The following is a 23,918-nucleotide window of genomic DNA, read 5'->3' on the forward strand; positions in this document are numbered from 1 at the left end:
CAGTCTTGCACCCTGTTCATCATCATCATCATTCACTGTTAAGTGGCAGCAGCCACTTCCCTCTTCCTTGCTAACTTCTGTTCAGGTGTTGGGCAGCCACGTGCTTCAGAAGTGGCCAGGCTTCTCTCTGACCCGGAGCAGCCCAAATCAATAATACTAATTGCCACTGATTTTTTTCGGCAGAGGGCATGTGGTGATTCAATTTGGGCCAATGTGATGTTAGGAATAATCTGTTAGGAGGCTTGTAAGAAAGGTTTCTTCACTCTTTAAAAGGGGAGAAAGTCCTTTTCTCTGTCTCTGGATGCAGCTTTCTGCAACAGCCCCCTTGGGACATGAGGCAGCCAATGCAGGACAAGCAACAAGCTTCAGACGGCAGTCTGGAAGGACAGGAAGAACTGGGTTCTGGAGGGTGTTGCTGAACTGCTTGAATGAACCCACTGTGGCCCTGCCCTGCCTCCAGACTTCTCGTGATCCAAGATATTAAGTTTTCCTCATTATTTAGTGTCCCCGGGGTCTGTTACTTATAACCGAAAGTATTTCCACTGGAACCATGGTCAGTTCTTTTTTTTTTCTTTTTTTTTTAACATCTTTATTGGAGTATAATTGCTTTACAATGGTGTGTTAGTTTCTGCTTTATAACAGAGTGAATCAGCTATACGTATACATATATCCCCATATCCCCTCCCTCTTGTGTCTCCCTCCCACCCTCCCCATCCCACCCGTCTAGGTGGTCACAAAGCACCGAGCTGATCTCCCTGTGCTATGTGGCTATCTATTTTACATTTTACATTTGGTAGTGTATATACTAGTCCATGCCACTCTCTCACTTCATCCCAGCTTACCCTTCCCCCTCCCCGTGTCCTCAAGTCCATTCTCTACGTCTGCGTCTTTATTCCTGTCCTGCCCCTAGGTTCTTCAGAACCATTTTGTTTGTTTGTTTTAGATTCCATATATATGTGTTAGCATATAGTATTTGTTTTTCTCTTTCTGACTTACTTCACTCTGTACGACAGACTCTAGGTCAGTTCTTGATTGTGGATTAATCACGGGCTTGACAATTAACCAAGGGGGAAAGTGAGACACCTTCTCTGGTACTGGTTTGCTTGCATCTCCAGGCCCCGTTCCTAACACACAGTCCGAGAAGTGCTCAATCACTCTTGGGTGCTACCTCCACCTCTTCTATATCCCAGGTTTGCAGACTTGAAATTCAAACCCTTAACCTTGAAGAGGGCAATACCCCGCTCCATCAGCGAGGCAGAGGGAAGGGACCTAAGGCTAGGCGGGCTGACTTAGACAGTAGTTGAGGTAAGAGTAAGAAATGGGATGGAGAAGCTCACGATAAGGTTGCCTAGTCTGGAAGAATTCCAATATTCAAATGTTGTAATAGCGTTATAATAATACGCACCACATATTGAGTACTGCACTATGTGCCAGGCTCCGCCCATTGTCTGTCTTACCTAATTACCATGATTAGGCAAAGTGGATTATTTTTCCCATGAAACCCAGGATCAGTGAGGAAAGTAAAATTCCCCAGAGTCACCCAGCTAGACAGAGGCAGACTAGGATGTGAATCAGATATGTCTCACTCCCAGATCTATGCTCTTTCTGAAAACACATTTAAAATCTTCATATAAATTGCACTGTGTTTTTCTCAACTTTTGAATTGTGCATACTCTGCTTCCTTCTATCCTTTTGAATAAATTAAGAATTAAATGAATAATATTAGAGACCTATTATAATGGGGCAGAAAAGAAGTAGGGAGAGATATGGGGAGGAATTACATTGCATCTTCCAAACTAATTGTCATCAAAAATCTATGAAACAGGCCATTCACAAGAGAAATACAAAGTACTAACAAAGAGACAAAAAGATATTCAACTTCACTAGTAGTCAGAGAAATGCAAACTGAAGCAATGTAACACCTTTTTTTCTTTGCCTAGCAGGTTAGCAAATAGTAAAAAGATTGATAATTTGATAATATTTGGTGTTGGTAAGAGTATGGAAAGGAGATGCTATAACAAACTGTTGGTGAGAAGGTACGGTATCCTCTGACCTTGCGATTACACTCTGGAAATATCAGCACAAGTTTTGAAGGATGCATACCCACATGGATGTTCACTGCAGCATAATTAACAATAGCAAAATATTAGGAAAAAACCAAATGACATCAACAGGACAAGGGTTAAGCAAATTATGGTATGTGCTTAATAAAGGAATACGATGTGGTCTTTGATTAATGATGTAGATCATTCTTACAGTATAAAAGGATGTCAGATGAAAAGCAAAATGCAGAACAGTATATGTGGTATGATCCACTTTTTAAAGGCCTGCGTATGTGTGCATACACAGAGAAGAAGGAAGGGAAAGAAGGTTCATTTACAATCTGGCTGCCTTTTGAGGGGCTGCTTGATCTGGGAAGAGTTAAAAAAACAAAAAGCCCCCCACGAATTTGGGGATTGTTTTCTGGCACCTAGAGAGAGCAGGGCAGTGGTTCTCCTTCTGGATACACATTAAAATCACCTGGGGACCCTTTCGGTCACAGAGACCCTGGCCTCTCCCGGAGCTGAATATACCAGAACGTGCCCTGGGGGTGGGGCCCAGCCTTGATGGTACTTCCGGTCTCAGGTGCTTCTAATACCCAGCCAGACTGAGAATCAAGTCCACACCCGGGAAAGCAGCGGAGGAGGAAAAGGAGCCTGCGCACCACGGCCAGAGTCCAGGGCCCACGGAGGGTCGGAGCAGGTGAGAAATTCTCGTGGAGGGGTCGGTCTTAGGACTTAGGTCCTAGGAACTGGGATATCTGATGACTGAATTAGAAGTTGTGTCCTACGCTATGTCTCCAAAATGTTCTGAAATTTTCCCACAAGCAGCAGTTTGCGCTAGTGCTGCTTTGGAGGGCACGAAAGATGGCGACCAGTGGAGTAAAAGCCAAGCGCTCTCAGAGAGACAGGTTGCGGTGGAGGGTCCTGCCTGGAGGGACGCTCCCCTGGGGTCTCGGGAGGCGCTGGCTGAGGGAATGGTGGGCTTCCCCCGCAGGCCGCTGATGGAGCGGCTTCAGACCTTTTATTTGCACCTTAAAGGAAATAAGCGAACGAAGCGGTGGGGGGGGGGGGGGGGCGGCGGGGGGGCGACCTGGAGACATACATCCCAGGCATTGCCAGTCTGGGGCTTTTTTGTGTTTGTTTGTTTTTTTTTCATTTTTCTTTTCTTTTTTCTTTTTTTTTTGCGGTACGCGGGCCTCTCACTGTTGTGGCCTCTCCCGTTGCGGAGCACAGGCTCCGGACGCGCAGGCTCAGCGGCCATGGCTCACGGACCCAGCCGCTCCGCGGCATGTGGGATCCTCCTGGACCGGGGCACGAACCCGTGTCCCCTGCATCGGCAGGCAGATTCCCAACCACTACGCGACCAGGGAAGCCCCTGTTTGTTTGTTTTTAATTATTACTTTCAAATTTTAAAATTAAAGAACTGTGTGCGCATGATTTGAAAAAATCAAATAGTCCAGAAAAGACAGTGAAAAGCAATAGCCCTGTGCTGTACCCTCTCCTCTTATCTCCCCTCCCGGGTCTGCACGGCACAACCCCAGAGCGGTCACTTTTAATGCATTCTGCCCTTGTGGTGGTTCCCCATATGTCTATACGACCAGTTCTGTGCTAGCTGACCGCCAGCTTTGTGAGAAACAGAAGGACATCCCATCCTCCAGATACTATACGGACATCCACCAGAAAATTCTCTTCATAACTAAACAAATCTACAGTGACAGTGCAGTGAATGGAGCCCTCTGGAGAGGGGTGCCACGCACGGTTGGCGCCGCTGAGTCCGGCAGCTCTGCCAGTCACTCTATTGACGTATGGGTCAATATTAGATAGTTCCTGATAGACTTCCTCTTATGGGGGGTGAGAACTTAATTCACACCTCATTTCCCTCACCCCAGCTCCCAACATGGTTCTGTAACGGTTGGTTCTGATGATCTCTCCAACTTCAAGGAGCACCCTTACACCTCTTCCAGTTCCAGAAGTTACTGGTGCTCTTTCTTATGAGATGAGGATATTCGCAGGGCTTCCTTCCTCCTCCCCTTCTTCTTCCCAGTCTCTGTCAGCAGGGCCTGTCCTTTTCTTTCTTTTTTTAGGATTACTAATAGATTTTGCTGTTTTTACTTTTTGTTTTGAAATGATTTCAAACTTACAGAAATGTTGCAAGAATAGTACAATGAACTCTTCACTCAGATTTGCCAATTACTAAATATTTTGCCCTATTTGGTTTGTCATTTTCCACACACACACACACACATACACATACACATACACGTGCACAAAGAGAAAATAGTCTAGATACATAAATTTCTTATGTTTGAGAGTAAATTGTAGACATGGCATCTCTTAACCCTGAAATACCACAGTACTATTATCAAAATCAGGAAATTTAACATCTTTGGTACAATACTATAATCTACATACCTTCTTCAAATTTTGCCAGTTGTCCCAATAATGTCTGCTCCCGCCCCTCCCCTCCCGCAGCTCGCTCCTCCCCACCGCAGCTCGCTCCTCCCTCCCCGCAGCTCGCTCCCCGCCCCCCCCCCCCCACCGCAGGTCGCTCCTCCTCGTTCTCATCCTTCCTCTCCTCCTCCTCCTCGTCCTTCTAAGAGCCATTGTTTTCTCTGGTCCAGGATCCAGCCCAGGATCACATGTTGCACTTAGTTGTCATGTCTCTTATAGTCTGGAACAGCTTCTCAGCCTTTCTTTGTCTTTCATGACATTGATTTTATTCATTTATAAATTAATAAATTCATTTATTTATTAAGTACAGGCTTGTCCTTTTGTGGTGACAAAGATGAGAGCATTAAAGTTCTGTAACAATAGTTAAGTCTCTCATGGTATATCTAGATGTTGAATCTAAAAACTCAAGACAGTAAATATGGATGTCAAACAGTTAACTGCATAACCAAGGACTGCATTTTATAATCTCTGATCCAAAGCATTGCCTCTGTGCTGAAGAAGAACGTTGCTGGAGTGAAGTTTGGCTTTTTTCACTTTACTTGCTACCAAGTGTGTTTACTGTAACCTAATGTCTTCCACTCTCAGGCTCATTCCACCTGTTCCATTACTTCCCCTCGTTTCCTGCGGGTTCCATGGTCCTGCATCTTCTTAGTCCCGTCTGGACACAGCTGGGATCATGCCCTACTAGGTGGACACTCTGCTCTGCCAGATGCCATGTTTTCTCTTTTTTTGGTTCATTCCTTCTCTTCGCTGCAGCCCCTTCTTTTTTTTTTTTTTGTCTTTTTTTTTTTTTTTTTTTTTTGCAGTACGCGGGCCTCTCACTGTTGTGGCCTCTCCCTTTGCGGAGCACAGACTCCGGACGCGCGGGCTCAGCGGCCATGGCTCACGGGCCCAGCCGCTCTGCGGCACGTGGGATCTTCCCGGATCGGGGCACGAACCCATGTCCCCTGCATCGGCAGGCGGACTCTCAACCACTGCGCCACCAGGGAAGCCCTGCAGCCCCTTCTTGAGTAACTCCTTCAAGGCACATGGGGGATGCATTTTATGAATCTTGTGTGTTAAGGTGTCTTTATTCAGCCTTCACACTTGGCTAATAGTTTGGCTGGTTATAAAATTCTGGGTTGAAAATAATTTTCCCTCAAAACTGAAGTTATTGCTCCACAGGCTTTGGCCTCTAGTGTTACAGATGGTAAGTCTGATGTCTGGCTGATTCTCTGGCAACTGATTATTGTTTTCATTTCACTTTCCCGCCCCTACCCCCCACATGAAAGGTTCTAGAAACCTTCCCTTATCCTTGGTGTTCTGAAATATCACAATGATATATTTAGGATTTTAAAAAATTAGTCCTGCTCAGCCCTCAGTGGGCCCTTTCGATCTAGAAACTTCAGCACTGAGAGTTTTCTCTTAATATTCCCCCCCCCAACACACACACACTTTTTTAGTCTCTTTACGGAATTCTAATTAGTCAAGTTGCTGAACCTTCTGACTCAATCCTCCATGTCTCATATTTTCTCTTTTATAGTTTTAATACTTTCTTCCTGGCTTCTTGAGGAATAAATTCCGTTAGACTAACACTCCTGGCTCTCTCCATCCTCTTACTCATTTCTCCCCAGGGTAGGACAACTGACTTATCCAACTGGTGAGTTTAGAAGAAGGAGCAGGGCTTGTGTGCCTGGGTTCCTTCTCTTTTGGCATCTGCCAGCCTGTGGAGCAAACAAGTTATGATCAGCTCCTGCCCTTCAGCAAGGGGCTCCCTGCAGGGCCCCGGTGCGCAGCCTGGGATGGGGTAAGTCTGCCCAGCTCCCGGTGGAGTCAAAGCTTCAAAACTGCACCCTCCAGTGCAGCCTTTTTTTCAGTCCTGCAACAGACGCTGTTACTCCTTCTATCTACATCCCTTGTTCATTTTTTAGTTGGTTTCAAACTCAAGTGGGAAAGAGAGGTGATGTTTATGTTTCTCCATTTGTCCTTTGGGCTTTTTGTTTTACTTTCTGGGTGATTTCTTTGGCGTTCTCTTCCAAGTTCTCTGTTGTTCTCTAATTGTCACTTTTTCAAAGCATCCATTCTTGTTGTTCATGGATATTAATATCTTCTTGGATCTTCTTAGCTTTTAAAAAATTTTCCTCTCATCCCTGCCTGACTTACTTTTTTGTTTGTTTGCTTTCTTTTATGCTTCTGAATTTAATCAAATATATGGTAATTCTTGGACAGTCTCTTCATATTTAAGAGTGAAGTCATAAAAAAGTATTTAGGTACTCTGGTTATATGGTGGGGCTTGTGGACCAGAGGTTTGCTTTCTAGTGAGTAGGTAGGACACTGGCTGTTCTGGAGACTCTAACTGCAGAAAGCCTAGAAGGTTCAATACTAGACTTCCAGGAGTTCTGCTTGGGGGTGAAGGGGAGGGGATGGGGTTCTTTATGCCACCAATGGGTTTTTCAGTTAATCCCAATTTTCAGCTCTATGCTTCTCTCCAGTGCTCATTTGTATCTGAAATTTTCTCAGGGTATCTTGGTTTCCACATTCCTCATCTGCTTTTGTTTTTTCCCCCCCTCATCTGCTTTTATTCTTCTAGGCTGAGGCTTCTCCATCCTGCTTTATGTTACGATTTCTTCATTCCCTTTCCACTTTCCAGAAATTTGTTGAGTTCTCTCATTTCTTTGACTATTCTCTTTATTCCTGATTTAAGCCATTTTTATTCCATTACTATAATTTTAATGAGGTCTGAGGGAGGAAGGAAGAGGTGAAATTGTATATGTTCTGTCCACAGCCTTGAGTCCGATTGCACTTTGAAATGTTCTGGAAGGAGACAAGGATTGTGAGGGGAGGAAATGTTCTCATTTTATGAGACACACTTCTGCACTGCTCAGTTTGTTACTTTTGTTTGTATGAGTATTGTTTTTTGTAACAGAAAGAACTCGAAAAAGAATCGATTACAGTGACTTGCTGTCTCTCTCCAATGTGTGATGCTGAAAGCTTCTTCCAGAAACAGGCCTCAGCCCATGACACATTTAGGTCCTGTTTCCCACTTTGTCTCGAATCTTTTCTAAAGGGTCTCTGGGACCACTTCCTTCTTTGATTCTTGATGCGGACTGCTGTCAAGGTTCCATTTTCAACCTACTTCTTAGGCCCCTCTTTGTAAATTCTCACAGCCCTCCTGGCTTTTTATATCCCCCAGGCGCCCAGTGCAATTCCTCATCAACCACTTCCCCTCACTATTTGCTTAATCCCACCAGTGTTTATTCTGTGACATCTCATCACTAAACCTTTGCTCATTTGACATGACTACTTTTATTTTTTAAATTATTTATTTAATTTATTTTTGGCGGTGTTGGGTCTTTGTTGCTGCTCACAGGCTTTCTCTAGTTGTGGTGAGCGAGAGCTATTCTTCGTTGCAGTATACGCGGGCTTCTTATTGCAGTGGCTTCTCTTGTGGAGCACGGGTTCTAGAGTGCAGGCTCAGTAGTTGTGGCGCACGGGCTTAGTTGCTCCGCGGCATGTGGGATCTTCCCAGACCAGGGGTTGAAGCCGGGTTCCCTGCATTGGCAGACGGATTCTTAACCACTGTGCCACGAGGGAAGTCCACTACTTTTAAAACGATGAATAAATGTGACTGCTAAGGACAGGAGTACTCTTTTGGCATTTAGCCTCATAGAAACCATTTTTAGCTTAATATATAGCTTTTCTCAATAAAAAAATCTTCAGTAAGCTCATCATTCTGTCAGTGCTAAAATCTTAGTAGATTTTTGATGGCCCTTAAATCTTTGATTTTGAGCACTTTAAGCCTTCAGGTCTGCAGAAGCTATTTTCTGCTCTTAGAATTTAAGAAACTTATAAATATTAATATTCTATACCACAGAAACAAAAGTCTGACTGTTTTTTCTTACAAAAGGGGGGGCATGGAAGAAGGAAATACATGCATTGTGCAAGCTAGAACAATTCTATTTTATATTTATCCCAACTAAAGCTCAGAGCATAATAACAAAGCATAGCATTCATTAGGATCTTACCATATGTTAAGCCATGCTGAGCACTTGATTTAAGCACTTTTATTTAATCCACACAAGCATATAAGGCATATACTATTTTCATCCCCATTTTACAGATGAGGATATTGAGATACCTAGACCCTGAGGACCTTGCCCTAGGTCTCACAGGCAATGTAGCTGAGGCAGGATATACCCCAAGCCTGTCTGACACCAGGTTGACACCTTAAATCACTCTGCCAGCCTTCTCATGAACTCCTGGGGGTTCATGGTCTCTGGTTTCAGTGGATGGGTTCTACAAAAGTTTTTACATTCAGTGTTTGCACATCAAATTAGTCCACAAAGAATTATTTTGACAGTTTTAATAAGACAAACTTTTCCCAAGGAGAGTGAAATTTTAGTCTCTTAACTCAGGCTTTTTGGAGACGGAGCCCAAGCAACACCAGGATGTCTTTATAAGACTTCTTTGCAGATCATGAGAAATTTTTTTGTAAGTACCTGCATTTTGCTAAGTTTATGACCCCTGTGTCCTGCTATACTGATTCTCTCCCTATCAGAAAAAGGGCAATCCACCTTATACCATGTGAAATCTATGCAAACTTAACTACTGACCTTGCTTTAGAAATCCTGCTTAGAATTTATTTTAGGTCTTTATATGCTATGTTTCAACTAAAGTATTTAGTTTAACTTGAGCATTTGAAGAAGTGTTAGTACTTCACTTTTTAGTTGGGTGTATGCCACAAAGCAACTACCGTATTTCTGGTCCTATATCGGTTTTCCTGAGGGAAGCATACATTAAAAACATATTATTTAATTTTCAGATGCTGGCTTAAAGCCAAGTACATTTATTAACAATTAAATCCCTTTGACAGGTCCACATCTCTAATAAGAGTTACTGAAAACCAGACCAACATATCTTTCAAACATACATGCTCTGCAACTAGGAAAACAAGGGCTATTTATTAGCAAACTGTGCAGTTGGTTTGCTTATGCAATCATTTATTAACTTAAATACGACATTGTGATTTCTTGAGCACTGTTATTGTTTAAAAACAGTGACTGTGGGTGGGCTTAGCTAGGAAATATAAGGTGTGGAACTTATTTGTGGAATTCAAGAACATTACTGTTGACTAACCATATATATAATGATTCTTATTGACTAATGAGGCCAGTCTAAAAAACATTTTCTATGAATAATAGAACTTTACCTGGAACTGTAACAATTTTGTTAACAGTTTTCTCTGCTTTGGGACTTTAATTCTGGTTAGTTTTTGATTCATACATGGTAAAAGATTGACAGTATCAAAAACATTCTATCTTTGGGCCCAACAAGAGAGAGGTGAGGCTGGCAGAACTGATCTAATTTTTCAGACTGCGTTTAATTTTATGAACAGAGAAGGCCAGTCAGAACATAAATCTGTACTAAGTGAAAGTTGTGCTTCGAAAAGATGCTCAACATTATTGAAAGGAAGTTGAGGATATACAGGAGGTTAAAGCAGTCTGGCTCTGTAATTCAGTTCAGTTTTATTACTTTCTTTTCTGTTGATATTCCTTACTTTTCGAGAGTGATTTCTTTTTCATCACACCTAGTTCTCTTGGTTCAGACCCGTTATGTATTATTTATCTTAAGTGGCATCATAGGATCTATTCTTGGAAGTCTTTATTAGGCCCAAGATTTACTTGCCTGTAAGGCTGTGCTTACATCTTGTACACTATCCATTTGTGTTGACTTTGGAGGTATTTCCTGTAGTCGGAACTTGGAAGTATCTGCTTTGTGCTGGCGCCTCAGTGGGCCGAGCTCAGGGGCAGGCCCGGTGCTCCACAGCACTGACCTTGAGGGGTGCTGGATTGGGCAGAGCACAGAACTAGAAACTCTGGCTCCTTTGCCCTCCAAACTTCTCACATATAAAATACAGGATGGGCTTCCCTGGTGGCGCAGTGGTTGAGAGTCCAACCTGCCGATGCAGGGGACGCGGGTTCGTGCCCTGGTCTGGGAAGATCCCACATGCCGCGGAGCGGCTGGGCCCGTGAGCCATGGCGGTTGACCTTGCACGTCCGGAGCCTGTGCTCCGCAACGGGAGAGGCCACAACAGTGAGAGGCCCGCGTACCGCAAGAAAAAAAAAAAACACAAAAAAACAGGGTATCTAAATATATATAAATGTAAAATACAGGAGGCTAAGTTAAGTTTGAATTTCAGCTAGGAAATAAATTCAACTTGTTTCCTAATTCCAGCCACCTTATTATATAGACTTTAGTCTCTTCATATGGAAAATACGGATAGTAATGGTACCTACCTCCTAGGCTTGCTTAAAACCTGGTGCTTATGTGTATATATTTTATTTTCTGTAGCAATCCTTATTAGGTAACTTGTCCAAGGTCATGCTCAAGTATTAGAACCAGTGTCCAGAGCCCCAGCCTACATGTTGCCTCAGTCAACATGATGTCAATAGCTAAGAACCCCTAATGAGCCAATACAACACTATGTTAAAAATATAAATAGCAACACAGCTGCCATATGCTAATTTTTTATTACTATCCATCAGGAAGCTTACTGTCTGTATCAGTCCTTATATGTATAGGTAAGGCTGAAAATAAAATTCAGGGAGGTAGAAATTTCTCATAAGTTTCCTAGTGAGTCTATTTTTTAAAGTCATTCATTCAAATCTATTACAGAAGATTTGAACTTTGAAATCTGTCATTCTTTTAAAGTGGACTCTAGAGAAATTAACAGTACATAAAACTGGAACTTCAGTATTTAACATCTCCTGCATTGTTCAGTACCTTCCCATTGCTTCACAGCAGCACCCAAATATCTCAGCATGGCCTTTGAGGCTCTCCAGATCTGGCCGAAACTCAAATTTGCAGCCTCAGCTCCTATTAATTCTCAGTCATGAGCTCTACCCTAGTACCCTTGTCATTCTTCAACTTTGATGTTCTTTCTACTCTCCTATCTTTCTCTGGAGTCCCTTCATCCTGGAAAGCATTTTCCCTATCTCAGCCATAGGAAACCTTTATCTCCAGCTTCAACACCCAGCTCTTTTATGACACAACCTTTCTCTCCTCAACTAACTGGCCCTTTGGGTGATTTTTCTATTATACCATCTAGCACAGAGCTTGCCTTGCAATTGTATTTCACTTGTCTCCCTGATTAAAATTTAGTTTCTTGTGGTCAGGATTTTGTCTTATTCTTTTCTACATATGACAGTACCAGAAACAGTGCTTTTCCCAAATTTAGTCCAACAGCACATAGGAACAGTGCTCTAGAACTTGCAGTGCCTTGATTTGAAATTTTGGAAATCCACCAAATAAGCTTTGGGCATGTTCATGGTGACTAGAAGTTATGTTTTTGGTATTTAAACAAGGTTTTCCCTTTTATTAAGAAATAATACATATTCAGTTTAGGAAACTTGTAAAATTAAAGACACACACAAAGAGGAAAAAAATATCACCAGTAAACTACCTTCCAAGGACTGCTGCTGCTGCTGTTTTTTGTTTTGTTTTGTTTTTTCAGTACAGAAATGCTGTGTGTTTATCTTTCTCAGAAATTCTCAACAGAGACAACATGGAAAGGTAGATAAGGACAAAAAGATGAAAGCAATGGGTTTGAGCCCCCAAGCCCAGCACTTCACGATTGTATGACCCTATGTGTTAGTCACTTGATCCCTCTGAGGCCCAGTTTCATCATCTGAAAAATAGAAATACTAATACTGTTTTTTATTCCAATAGGGGTTTTTTAGAAGATCAAATTACAAAGGATTTTGACGGTCTTTTGTACATTAGCTAATGCCGTATGCCTATTTTTTATTAGTATGTTAGACTGTACCGAAGATGAGTCTATGGGTACGTGGAGAGATCAGATTGAATCCTAAGTACTAGTTCAAACTGGATTTGTGCCTGATTCTGTACCCTGAGTTACAGATAACCTTCACGTCACTAAAGGGGGAAGGGGGGACTAGCTTTTACTGAGCACCTACTACTTGCCAGGTTCTGTGCTATTCACTTTACCCTTGTCTTTCCATAGCACTACGTAATCCCCTTTACATCTGAAAGAGCCTGAATTCAGTGATCTAAGCCACCAGTATTGCAGGGTTAAAATGAAGGTAGGTCTCGCTTCACATCCCTTGTTCCGTCTTCACTATGGTAAGAAATACTTTCGGGGAAAAGTATTTTTATGGAATTCCTCTTATTCTTATTATGGAAATGTCTTGATTGAATGGCAGTATTTGATTGGGTACATGGAATATTTTGAGATAGATTCTCTTAGGAAAGGTAAAAGGAGTTGTGATCATTTCACGTAGAAAGAGTGGACTAATTTAAAGCTGTTTTCAAGATCCTGAAAGGAAACAAATGGTGACTATCAACCAAGTAACTTTCACCTGAAATTTACCTTAACCTAACTTAAAATATAATTTAGAAGTTTTCATAGTATGGCTTCTTTAGATCTAAAAAGAACTGCTAAGAGAAGCTATGGACTGTCTTTTTCGATAAAATGTTTGTTTTTAACAAGGTAGATTTATCTTTTCAAGACTTATTAATAGTCCTATTTGGAGGCAGAAAACTAGACTTAAGATGAGTTCCAAGAAAACATGAAGGAAAGAAGCATCATTACAAATTCTGTTGAAGCTGTGATTAAAATAAAGTGATATAACAGCATAGAAGATCTAAAATGATATTACAGTACAGAGACACATGAGGGTGCTCTAACCAGCTGCTATAATAAAAGAATTAAACTGTTCAAATATTAGGGGAAAGTTAAGGCCTGTTGTGAATGGCAGTGTTGAATTCTGATTTGTAGCGTTGGCTAAGCAGAGCAATCTTGGAATAGATGGCTTTTCTTTTCAAATGTATTGGCCCTGCCCCTTGCTCCCCACCCCACCCCATCCCCCCATTTAAAAAAGTAGAAGATGTTCGTAGTGGACAATTTGGGAAATACTGAGAAGCACAAAGAAGAAAAACAAAATGAACTGATGTGGCTCTCAGCCTTGGAGGCTGGGGTTTTCTAGAGCTAGGCCAGTCGGAGGCTTAGCTCAGGAGGCCTGCCTTCAAACTCAAGCCCAGCCTGTTCTCATTTTGATTCCACAGACCTTCTGCTGGTACGAAGGGGGAGTAGAGACTGGGGGTCTAATGACCGCAAGAAGAGAATTAGAGACGCATGTTTATCTCAATACATTTACTCTCATTAAAGTTCATATTCACTGACATCATGCATCTCCTTGAAAAAGTCTGCCCACCCACCATTAATTAAAGCCACATTTTAAAAAGTCAGTGTGTGCACTTTTATTCCAATCAAAAGTAGCCTCCTAAGTTTTGCAGAGTAGGCAGGAGAATATCTGAGGCCTGACAGCTGTTCACCTCTACACAGTTAGGAATCATGTAATTTACATTAAGAATCATGTTTATTCGGAGCCTTCAATATAATAGCTAAGATCTATTGTCTTGAAGAGTAGAAACATTCAATATCTAATGATCTATTAAGCAAAATTAACATTTATTTTGATGAGTCAACGTTATTTTGGATGCAGTGTATGACCGTATGCTCTTATCTGTACAAATAGTCTGAGAGATCCAACTATATACTGTGCTTGAATAATTAAGCAGCATCCTCCTATCAAAGACACCACACTTTATAACCTATACATATGGTATCAATGTCAAAACAAAGGTCAATGTAAATTTTTCCTTATCTAAACCATTGCACAAACAGTAATTACCACAGTTGTAAGATTGCACAACCGTAGTCTATATTCTTGGCAGTAGTCACTATAAGTTCATAAATTTGTGAAAATTAGGAATGTTGATTTTCCAAGTTCAAGAAAGGTACTATTTGTAAATTGCTCAGGTCACACTCATCTTATTCCATGTGCTAAGCAAGACTTCTTTCCTTCCAAATTCCTTTAAATGAGATCTGTTCCCTGTGTGAGCCTAGTAAAAGGGTTTTCATCCAAACAGATCTGCATTCTTTTCTATTCTTTTTTTCCTATTAAAGCCCCCCTGGGGACTTTTCAATTTTATGCTGATCTTTCTTTATATATTACTGTCAAGCACATATTTATTTTGTGGTGATAAAAGACAAATTATACTTATCTCTTCTCATTGGCAGTTATATTATTTTAGAATGGTTCTGACTGAATGTTTGATTAGCCAACCAGTTTATGCTTCTTACACAAAGGCCTAATGTGCAGCATTCAGATTCTCTAGTTATTCTGGTCAAGCCACCATGCCCAAAGACATGGCTCATCAGTGGATCTGAACACTGGCATTGAAATGGTTTAATCCTAGGCCAAACCACCCCATATAGGGGCTGGGAGTTGAAACCTGAATTCTAGTCCTGGCTTTTCTTCTGATTCTCCATGTGACATTGAGCACTGGAAGGTCTATTTCCTCATCTAACAAATGGGAGTTAGGGAATGAATATTGACCAGGTACCCACAGCCCAAGAGCTTAGTCAGGACTAGAGGTTAAGGGGCCAGTGTGCCTCTTTGGGGCATGTCTTCCCCTAGTCCACTTACTCATCCAGTACCAGAAACCCCTTAAAAGCCCAAGGTGGGGCTTTTCAGAGTGAAAGCAGCTTCTGGTTCTGAAAAGAGCTTCCCTGAATCTAGAAGAAGCCAACAGGCCATGCCTGGTGAGTTGCTTTCATGATAAGTTTGAGAGAAGATGTTCTGGGACTTGATACCCCTTAGATACAAGCATTCAGTGTCCTACTGGTATGTGGGATGCAGCCCTATCCTCAACCACAGATGCTATCTTCTGACTAGATGATACAGTATCCAGAGAGACCATAGGCACTTGACTGTACCCAATGCCAAAAGCAGTGGGTGGACTCCTTCAGCTTAGCTGTGGGAGGGAAGGTGGAGTGCAGGTGGGGATATTTCAACCCAGTTGGTGGTATTCTTTAGAACAAACAGCTCTGGGCTGGGGGGCAGTGGGAAGTTGTGATGATAGCATTTTAGCACTCTAGGAAGGCTTAAGATAAGCTTGCCTTAAGTGATTTATAAGGCCATGCAGTCTACAAAACGAGCACTTTTGCAGTCCATACCTTCCTGCCGGCTCTGTTGTTGTGAAGATTCATCAGGGCTCTGGCATCCTTTCCTTTCCTTTCCTTGGCGTCCACAAAGGCTCGGGCAAACTTGATCCCATAGTCAATGTTATCACTACAGCCACCCCAGTCGAAAGTGCCCTTGCTGTCCTTGGCGTTTCCCTTCTTCTTTGGGTCACAGGAACAGGATTTTAATTCTCCTTGGCTACAGGCCCTGGTGATGGCAAATACAACTCCAGCTGAGGAGATGGCGTAAACAAAGGCAGATTCCCGGCTACCTGTAACAAAAATGCTTTTCTTAAAAGTAGTCTGGCATTGCTCGTTCTGAATAACTTTTACACGATGGCTGTTTAATACTTGTTCCGCCTCTGACATACTTTGCCACTAGACAAAGTATCCTTGAAGAATTCTTTCCTAGAGCCAAGCCTCGCTCTTGAATATGAATCATCGCGCTTAATACAAGCTTTTATCAATTTGGATAACTGTAGGACAACTATCCTTAAAGTAAATAGAGTATAAAAGAAAATGCAGCAAAAGCCTGCCCTGCCCAGTTCCTGGCTTCATATTAGTCTCATACATGTTCTTGCTTTAACCTAGAATCCCACATGTTCCAGAAGAGAGGAGCAGGACATCTCTAGACCTTGGTTTCCTCCTCTGCAGCATACAGTCTGAATTCTACAATTCTATCAATTCCATAACATATTTTGGTATTCGTGCTACTACAGCTCTCACTGAAAAAACCTTCCAGACCTCCAGGCATTATTGAGGACACTTGTATGTGTGTAAATGATTGCTACTGAAATACTGAATTCAAAGTAGTCTAGGGGCTGAGGTGGGAAGACAGTTCACCGCAGTAACCAGCACCTCTGGTTAACCCTGGAGAGCTTTGGCTTGGCGTCAGCTTTCACAAGTAACGGCGAGATTATTGAAGGCAATATGCAATATCCTTGAGTTACATACTCCGTCTAACTATTAAGGTGAATTTACTTTCTTCTGGAACACCTTCACTAATCACTGGTATTGGGTAAAAGACAGTGAAAAGCTTTTCTTTGGTTTTTTCTGGAAGGCAACAAATTTACCGCCTATAATTAGACCCGGGCAAGAACCCTTTGGGGTGCTTTCTTAGAATTGTTCTTTATTAGAGCACAGGCTACGTTCACTTCCAGGCTGAAGGGTACATATTTCAGTGCGATAACTACATTAAATTATTTTAATAATCTGTAGTAACTCATAACACGGTGTTGTGGTATAGTGACAGATATAAGGCTCTTTAGGGTCTGTGTGCACCTCATTTTTCAAGTGGAGCTGTATTTCACTGTTATTAGCATGCCTTTTTACTAATGGTTGCTGCAGCAAATATATTCGCCATCAAAATAGAAGCCGAACAAGCTAATGCCAATGCAAGGCAGCAAATGGAGAGCCATTTGGTGATTCACTATGTCAAGACGAGTGTGACTTTTTGAACCACACAGCTGGCAGAACAAACCACCTTTTTGCGTCGAAGCCCTGCTTGTTTCCGTTTGTCATTCAGTGCTAACATTTATTATACATGCCTTGCAATATTTGCTCTGCTAGTCTCATTATTAAAAATCAGGAAAACGTATCTATACCATATTAAATGGCACTTGCCTCAGCCTTCAAAAAATATCTTCCCCGAGACCTCTAACCATCCAAAAAAAAAGGAATCAATCATGCCTTGAAGTTAGGTAATATCAGTTATATGAATATTTGCCATAGGTAGCAGGTAGTGCTCTCCAGAGAGAAATGTGACGGTTGTAGGAGCTGTTTTAGAATTCCAGATTATGTTATAAGGATCACAGATGATTTTCTAAGAGGAATTGACATGTTTTGTAAAAGATGGTGACTCATAGATGCAAATGTGGCTTAATCTCTGCTAGTGGCTTTCAGATAAATACAATTTTTATTTTACCCATTTTACCATGTAGGAAAATACCTTGTCCATAGTCATCCCATTGATCTGCTAAAGCTTGGTTTTGGATTTGGAGTTTAGTGCCCACATTTAGAGATATCATATGGGGGAAAATTCCTGAATGCATAATATATTTTACACTAGTCTTATTTCTTAAGGAGAAAGAAGAGAAACTTTATGAGGTGGTCTTTTAGGGGAAAGCTATGGAAGATGCAGATGATAGAATGTCAGTGACCAGACAGTATTTTGAAGATTAGTAGAGGAATAAATCGTCTAGGCACAGAATGCATCCTGGCCTAACTTGCAAACAACTACATTGACTTGTTGGCTGAAAGAAAAAAAAAAATCACTTAAAAATCTGCTACATTTCAGAAATAATTTCCAAAGCAAAGCCATCACCTTTCTAAATATTTGTCATTTATTTTTCAAACGCATTACTAAATAGCTAGATATTTATTTATTTAAATAAAAATTAGCACATGGAATATCTTTTCATTTTACCTCCAGATGTTTTGGTATATCATGTAGATATGGCCTTAAGATGTTTTCAGTTAAGTGTCTTAGATGAATCACTAAAATGCTATGTGCAAAATAGTAGCACATTTCAAGAGCTGGCTTTGTAACAAAACAAGTTTTGATCTCGGGCCTCTTCTTAGAAAAACTGATTCTTTTTAAAGCCATTGCAATATGAACCAAAATCCAAATCTAAATGGTGATATTTAGACTTCCTGATGTGTTACTATTGAAGTTTCTCTAATTTTTGGCTTGAGATAAGTCAAGCAATGTTTACTAAGTGTATAGGCTGGGACTGGCAGCTGGGAAGGCAAAACACTAGAAGCTAGGCTTTCTGGAAGGTTATGGGTTGTTCAACTCTTCTTTTTTTAAATGCTTGCCTTTTTTTTTTTTTTTTTTAAACAAGGATGAAACCTAATCACCTTTTTGTTTAAAGCTTATTCTAGAATTCTGAAAGTATATGCAAATTCTTACAGGATTATTTTTGAGTTTACCAGTTCTGTCTTTACATTTCTCTGCCCGTGTCTGGTGATAGTCGGTTGAATGAGCAAATTATGAAAGTTCCTAAAAATCAGTCTGCCTTACTCTTGCTCTCTGAAGCAAAAGAGGCAGATGTTCTCCATTTCTCTATGACCACAGGATATGTTAGTAACTTTTATGTTCTCCTTATATGTGGTACTGCCCTTTGGCTTTCCTCTTTATCTATGAGGACATTTAGGTTTCCGAAGGAGGAGTTCTTTACAACTCTAAGATGTGAATTTCCCTCCAAGCAATTAATTGTAAAACTCTTTGGATAGCTTCATTGGAATTTCGTGATTATTTCCAGGATAAGCTACCTTAGGCCAAATTCAGCCTTCCCATAACCAACACAAAATCATCACTGACAGTCACAGGAGTTTACGTAAATGTCCAGGAAGAAATCTGGCCTTCTGTGAAGACTGGAAAGAAACTGTGTAGCATGAGTGTTTTAAGTTTTGAGTACTTTGGCAAAGCATTCAGCTTCATCTGAAAGAAATCTGAAGGGAGTACAGTTATAATCTCTAATTTACCTGAAGGCTTAGCCTAAGTCAAACTTGTTCTGCTTTCTCTATTTATAACCTTTTCACTCTCAGCCATTCTACAGCTCTGAAGAAACAAACATTGCCAAGATTAAGTTGAATGAATCTCCAGCTTTGGCAGATACACTCTCTAGAATCAGTGGTCAAACTTGCTTCCTTTGATTTGTTATGGAAAGGGTTTTTTTTTTTTTCAATATGGAGACATCTTAATGGATTTTCATAGACAGACTCTATAGGTGATCATTTTATAAATGAGAAGTATACTTAATTTGTAATCATTGGAAAATGGTTGAGAACTTTGAAAAGGAAAAATCCTGATACATCTTTAACACCAAGAGCCTGTACCTAATATATGCAAAGATTTATTGTGCCAGATATTTGCAAACTCTCTTTGATAAGGTCCAGTACTTTAATTGATTCACTGGTGAGTTAATCTAGGTGAAGTCTTAAAATTCCATGTACCTGAAATTTATTATTATCCTTTCAAAAATTTTGTGATGTCATATCAAAACTCCAAAAGGAATGCGGAAGAATATAGTTCTTAAACCAGAGAATAAAATTGCAGAATATCACAGTAAATTAACTTTAGGGGTACACTAAGAGTGAGAGTACTACGCCCTTGGGGGATTTTTAGAGACGTTGAGTTATGCATTTGGCCTCATAAAACCCTAGGGCTGTGATGATTACCTGATAGAAACACCCTCTGTTAAGCATTACCAAGTGCACAGCCCGAATGATTTTCTTAGGATTGGGAGGGGGAGGTGGGCAAAAACAAGTGGAAAGTTTCCTGTTTCTGGGGTTCATACATAAACTGTTGTGTTTTCAGTAAGATTTCCCAGTAGCAAATGGGATGTGCTACTTCTTGGAGAATGCTGCTAAGACCAGGTTAAGGGATGGGGATGTTTTGAACATAAGATCTGATTTTCAGTTAATTTTCTCTGATTGTGTACAAGTTAGTAAGCTACTTTCCACATTCAGAACTTTTAAGAAGTTTATTATGTAATTAGAAAATGTTCAATGTGCTTTCTAAAAAAAAGGAAAAGGAAGAAACCACAGGCGTACCCCATTTTATTGCACTTTAGTGCGCTTCACAGATATTGTTTTTTACAAACTGAAGCTTTGTGGCAGCCTGGATTGTCAAATGATGGTTACCATTTTTTAGCAATAAAGTGTTTTAAAATTAAGGTATGTACATTGTTTTTTCAACAGTTAATAGACTGCAGCATAGTATAAACATAACTTTTAATGCATTGGGAAACCAAAAAAATTCGTGTGACTTGCTTTATTGTGGTGATCTGGAACCAAACCTGCAGTATATCCAAGGTCTACCTCTGTGTATTCATGGTTCCCACCCCTACCCTCCATAAATATCCTTTTGCTTAAAATGTACCTGGAGAATAGGCACTCACTACAAGTTCATACATCCATTCATTCAACCATTCAATGAATGAGTGATGCCTATAACACACAAGGTACCAAGTAAGGTGCAGGGAAAGCAGATGAGTTCCTGCCTTACAGAATTTACAGTTTACTGAAAAAAAAGTTTAATTTAGAAACAGAGTGACCCGAAGCTGAGTAGCCGAATGGGAGGTCAAAGGTGGTGAGCAGAGATCTGTCTCTGCTTCTTAATAACACTGACTTGTTATTGTAGTAATGACCATCTATGGCCAATAAAAGATTTGGGCATTCTATCCCAATCTTCTGCTCATTTCCTTCTGGAAGTTTCAAGTCCCAGAAAGAAGAGTTTAAAAGTCAAAAGCGCTCTGTGGCTGCTGCGTCCTTTCTTCGAGAGACAAAATCTGAACCTGGAGGGACAGGCAGCGTTGTGACTTGACATGGATGGACAGAACCAAGAATAAAAAGACACCAGCCTGCGGCACTACATCCTCCTCCAAAACTTTAGACAGACAAGTTTCTTGATTTCTCGAGTCCTTGTCTGTAAAACGGGACAGATGGCACCCAACAGAACAAGCTTCTGACTGAATAGCATGCAAGACAAGATGAGCAGGAACTTTGAAGACCAAATAAGGGTGTGTGTATATGAGGGTAGAGCCCATGAGCTGCGTGAAGACGGGAGACTTACTTCGAAGCAGGACCCTGCCGAAGAGGCTGTGATCCCTGTCCAGGGTGTTGCAGTTCCAGCGGTGCTGGCGGAACTGGTGCTGGCACTCTGCTGTCCACTCGGCCACGCCCAGGCCGATGGCACGCATCACGTCCGGGTGTCGGTGGCACAGCTGCCGCTGGCGGCTCACCAGGCCTGGCACATTGTCACACATCACCCTGGAGGAGCCACCTGTAGCTCTCATGTACCTGGGAAGGACGAACACGGGGGAGAGCACAGAACAGCGAGGCCTCACATGGTGTTTCCCGGGAGAGGGAAGAGTTCAAAGCAGCATTTCAAATACGAATTCCTCTCCTTTGGGGGATATTAGAAGGCAAAGGTTATTTAACTTTAGTTCACTGGAGAAGCGGCACAGCAGGCATGGTGAGTGATCTGGTAGAAGCCACCCCAAAACGGAGTGCTGACTGTTTCTTGGACGTGAAGCCGAGGCCACCAGTTGATGCTCTGGGCAGGGTGGGAGAGGCAAGGTCTGCAGCTGGGGAATGGGTTGAGGGGGGAAGGGGCAACATGTTTTTGGAAGACTTCTTCCAAGAAGACTCTGATCTCAGTACACAGTGTGTCTGGACTTGGCTTTGGAGGAAGCCGACCTTTAGAAGCTCCTCACTGCCATTTATTTGGCCTAATGTTTAAGTGTCTTAAACTGTCTGTATCTGTCTAATCAACACCTGCCGGTATCTGATGTTATACTCTCCGCACAGGCATGCCATTCTTTTCCTACTAAAGAATCTGTTGAATATTTCCATTTTCCAGCTCGTTTTGGCTTTTATAGAGAACCTTTGGAAAAAAATCTTTCTATTGTTATTAAGGACACTAAATGTTTGGAAGAATCAAACAGTGTTATAGCTCCATAAAGTACTTTTGAGAAGAAACTTTAACAAAAAATTACATCACCATCTCTACCCAGATGTTCTCTATTAGTTGTGAAATGTTTAGAAAGGTACCTTTTATATAACCCAAGCTGCCATAGGTGTCTTTTGAAGCGATCAAACAAGGAGAATGTCTTTTTCTTGTATTTTCATTATTTTATATGATCATAAAATCATTACAGCTGTGACTCCCCAAAAATATATTTAAGTGACAGCTGAGAGACAATGTGACAAAAAGCCTGGGCAATAAATAATGTTTATACACCCATGGAAACAGAAATAGTCATCTCTGATAAATCAATCTTTGATCCTATGTCAGTAATGTCAAGGCTAAACGCCTTTCTGTTCAAAGTGGCTTAGGAAGGAATTGAACCCCTCTTCCCATCCATGCTTTCTTTGCTTTGCTCCTTTGAAGAGCTCGTGTCTTCCTAAAGTTCCCTGCTCCAGTCTCTCATTTGGCTGAGACGCCTTACTTTTGCCTTACGCCTTACGCCTTCTTTTAAAAAACAGCACATCATAACAGATAACAGGTCTTTCTGAATCCGTGTTTTAAGTATCAGTTCGGAAGTTTTTAGGTGCAAGAACGCTAAAGAGCTCTCAACTCTATCTCTTCTCAAGATGAAGGAAATGGAGATGAGTTTCTGGGTGGGGAGAGCCTCTCCCTTTGGAACTTTTAAGGATGCAAAGACCTGTTACGTTTCAACGTTCCTTCACTATGCAGAATAAATCGAAGATCCACGTATAAAGGACAGCAGCAAAGTTACTCTTTGGGGTGACTGTGGTTTCGAACTGACATCTTAGAGCCCCCGGCCTCTGGAGCTTCGCATTAAGGCGGTAGTCTCTACCTGGAGGCAGCAAAATGTTCTTCCGCCCCACTGCGGTGAAGCACTAGGAATGTGGAAGGACGGGAAAGAAGGCAAAATCACACGCTTTGGGTTCTACCGCTCCTGCCCGCCTGAATTGACCCGTCGGTTTTTATCTTGAGGGTTTTTTGGGGGGAGGGGGAGCATGGGGGGGACGATAGTAGTTTTGGAGGTAAGTTCACTCACATACACACACACACACACACACACGCGCGCGCGCGGACACACGTCTGTGCTAGTAGAGCTAGAGACCCGGCTTAGCGCTTGTCTCAAAGATCCCGATTTTGCTGTCGCTCAGCTGGATCCAAATACACCGAACATCCGAGCTCTCAGTTGAGGGGGAATATGGGGGGCGGGGGGGTGTTGAAGTTGTCGAAGCTGGAATGGGCTTCCGAGGAGAATCGAAGGGGCGATAGGAGAGGGCAGCAGCTGGGGTTCGGGTCGGAAGCCGTGACTACTGCCGCCGCCGCGGGGAAGCGCCGCCGGGAAGGGTCTATGTGGCCCCTGCGGTCTCCCGTCCCATCCACAAAATACCCCGGCGCCCGTGCGCGTGCACTTACCACCATGAAGAGCTGACCTCAGGGCTGAGCCAGGTCAAGAGCAGAGGGAGCCAGAGCCAGATTCCACCGAGACAGGCGTTCATATTAACCCCCTTGCGTCCGCATCAGGTCAGACTCCGTGTGCGGGCGCCATGCGTGCCCGGAGCAGAAGCGCTCAGCGCCGGGAGCGCCTCGTCACGGCCGCCGGCGCCTTGCCGCGCCCCCGCCCCCCGCTCGCGTCTGCGGCGAGTGGCGAGACTCGCTGATAAAGTTTCAAGCGACCAGCGGGGCGAGCGATAAAGGCCAGCCGGGGCCGCCTCGCCCACAGCCAATTCCCCAGGCGCGGCGAGCGCGGGCTGCCGGAGAGCTCTGTGCGCCTCCCGCGCGCCCCGGTCCCTTCAGCTCCCCGCCCGCCCGCCCAGGCGCAGCCAAGGGAGGGGGCGCTGCGCCGGGTAGGATGGCGGGGGGTGGGGGTGGGTGGGTCGCGCGGTTTTATATAAGGGTGGGTGAAATG

General features: G+C 42.4%; 1 protein-coding gene across 1 annotated transcript in view; it reads right to left on the reverse strand.

The window, feature by feature from the left end:
• The window catches only part of WNT2 (Wnt family member 2), a 44,876-nt gene extending 21,368 nt beyond the window's left edge, over nucleotides 1–23,508 (reverse strand). Inside the window, exons 1-3 of the mRNA XM_060107727.1 lie at nucleotides 23,426–23,508; nucleotides 21,098–21,324; nucleotides 15,514–15,791 (exon numbers count right to left, since the gene is read on the reverse strand). Coding sequence (XP_059963710.1) covers nucleotides 15,514–15,791; nucleotides 21,098–21,324; nucleotides 23,426–23,508 — 588 coding nt within the window. The remainder of the gene's footprint in view (nucleotides 1–15,513; nucleotides 15,792–21,097; nucleotides 21,325–23,425) is intronic.
• Between the last annotated feature and the right edge of the window lie 410 nt (nucleotides 23,509–23,918).

The sequence above is a fragment of the Mesoplodon densirostris genome, chromosome 9 (genome assembly GCF_025265405.1).
Source record: "Mesoplodon densirostris isolate mMesDen1 chromosome 9, mMesDen1 primary haplotype, whole genome shotgun sequence".
In the NCBI taxonomy this organism is placed as follows: domain Eukaryota; kingdom Metazoa; phylum Chordata; class Mammalia; order Artiodactyla; family Ziphiidae; genus Mesoplodon; species Mesoplodon densirostris.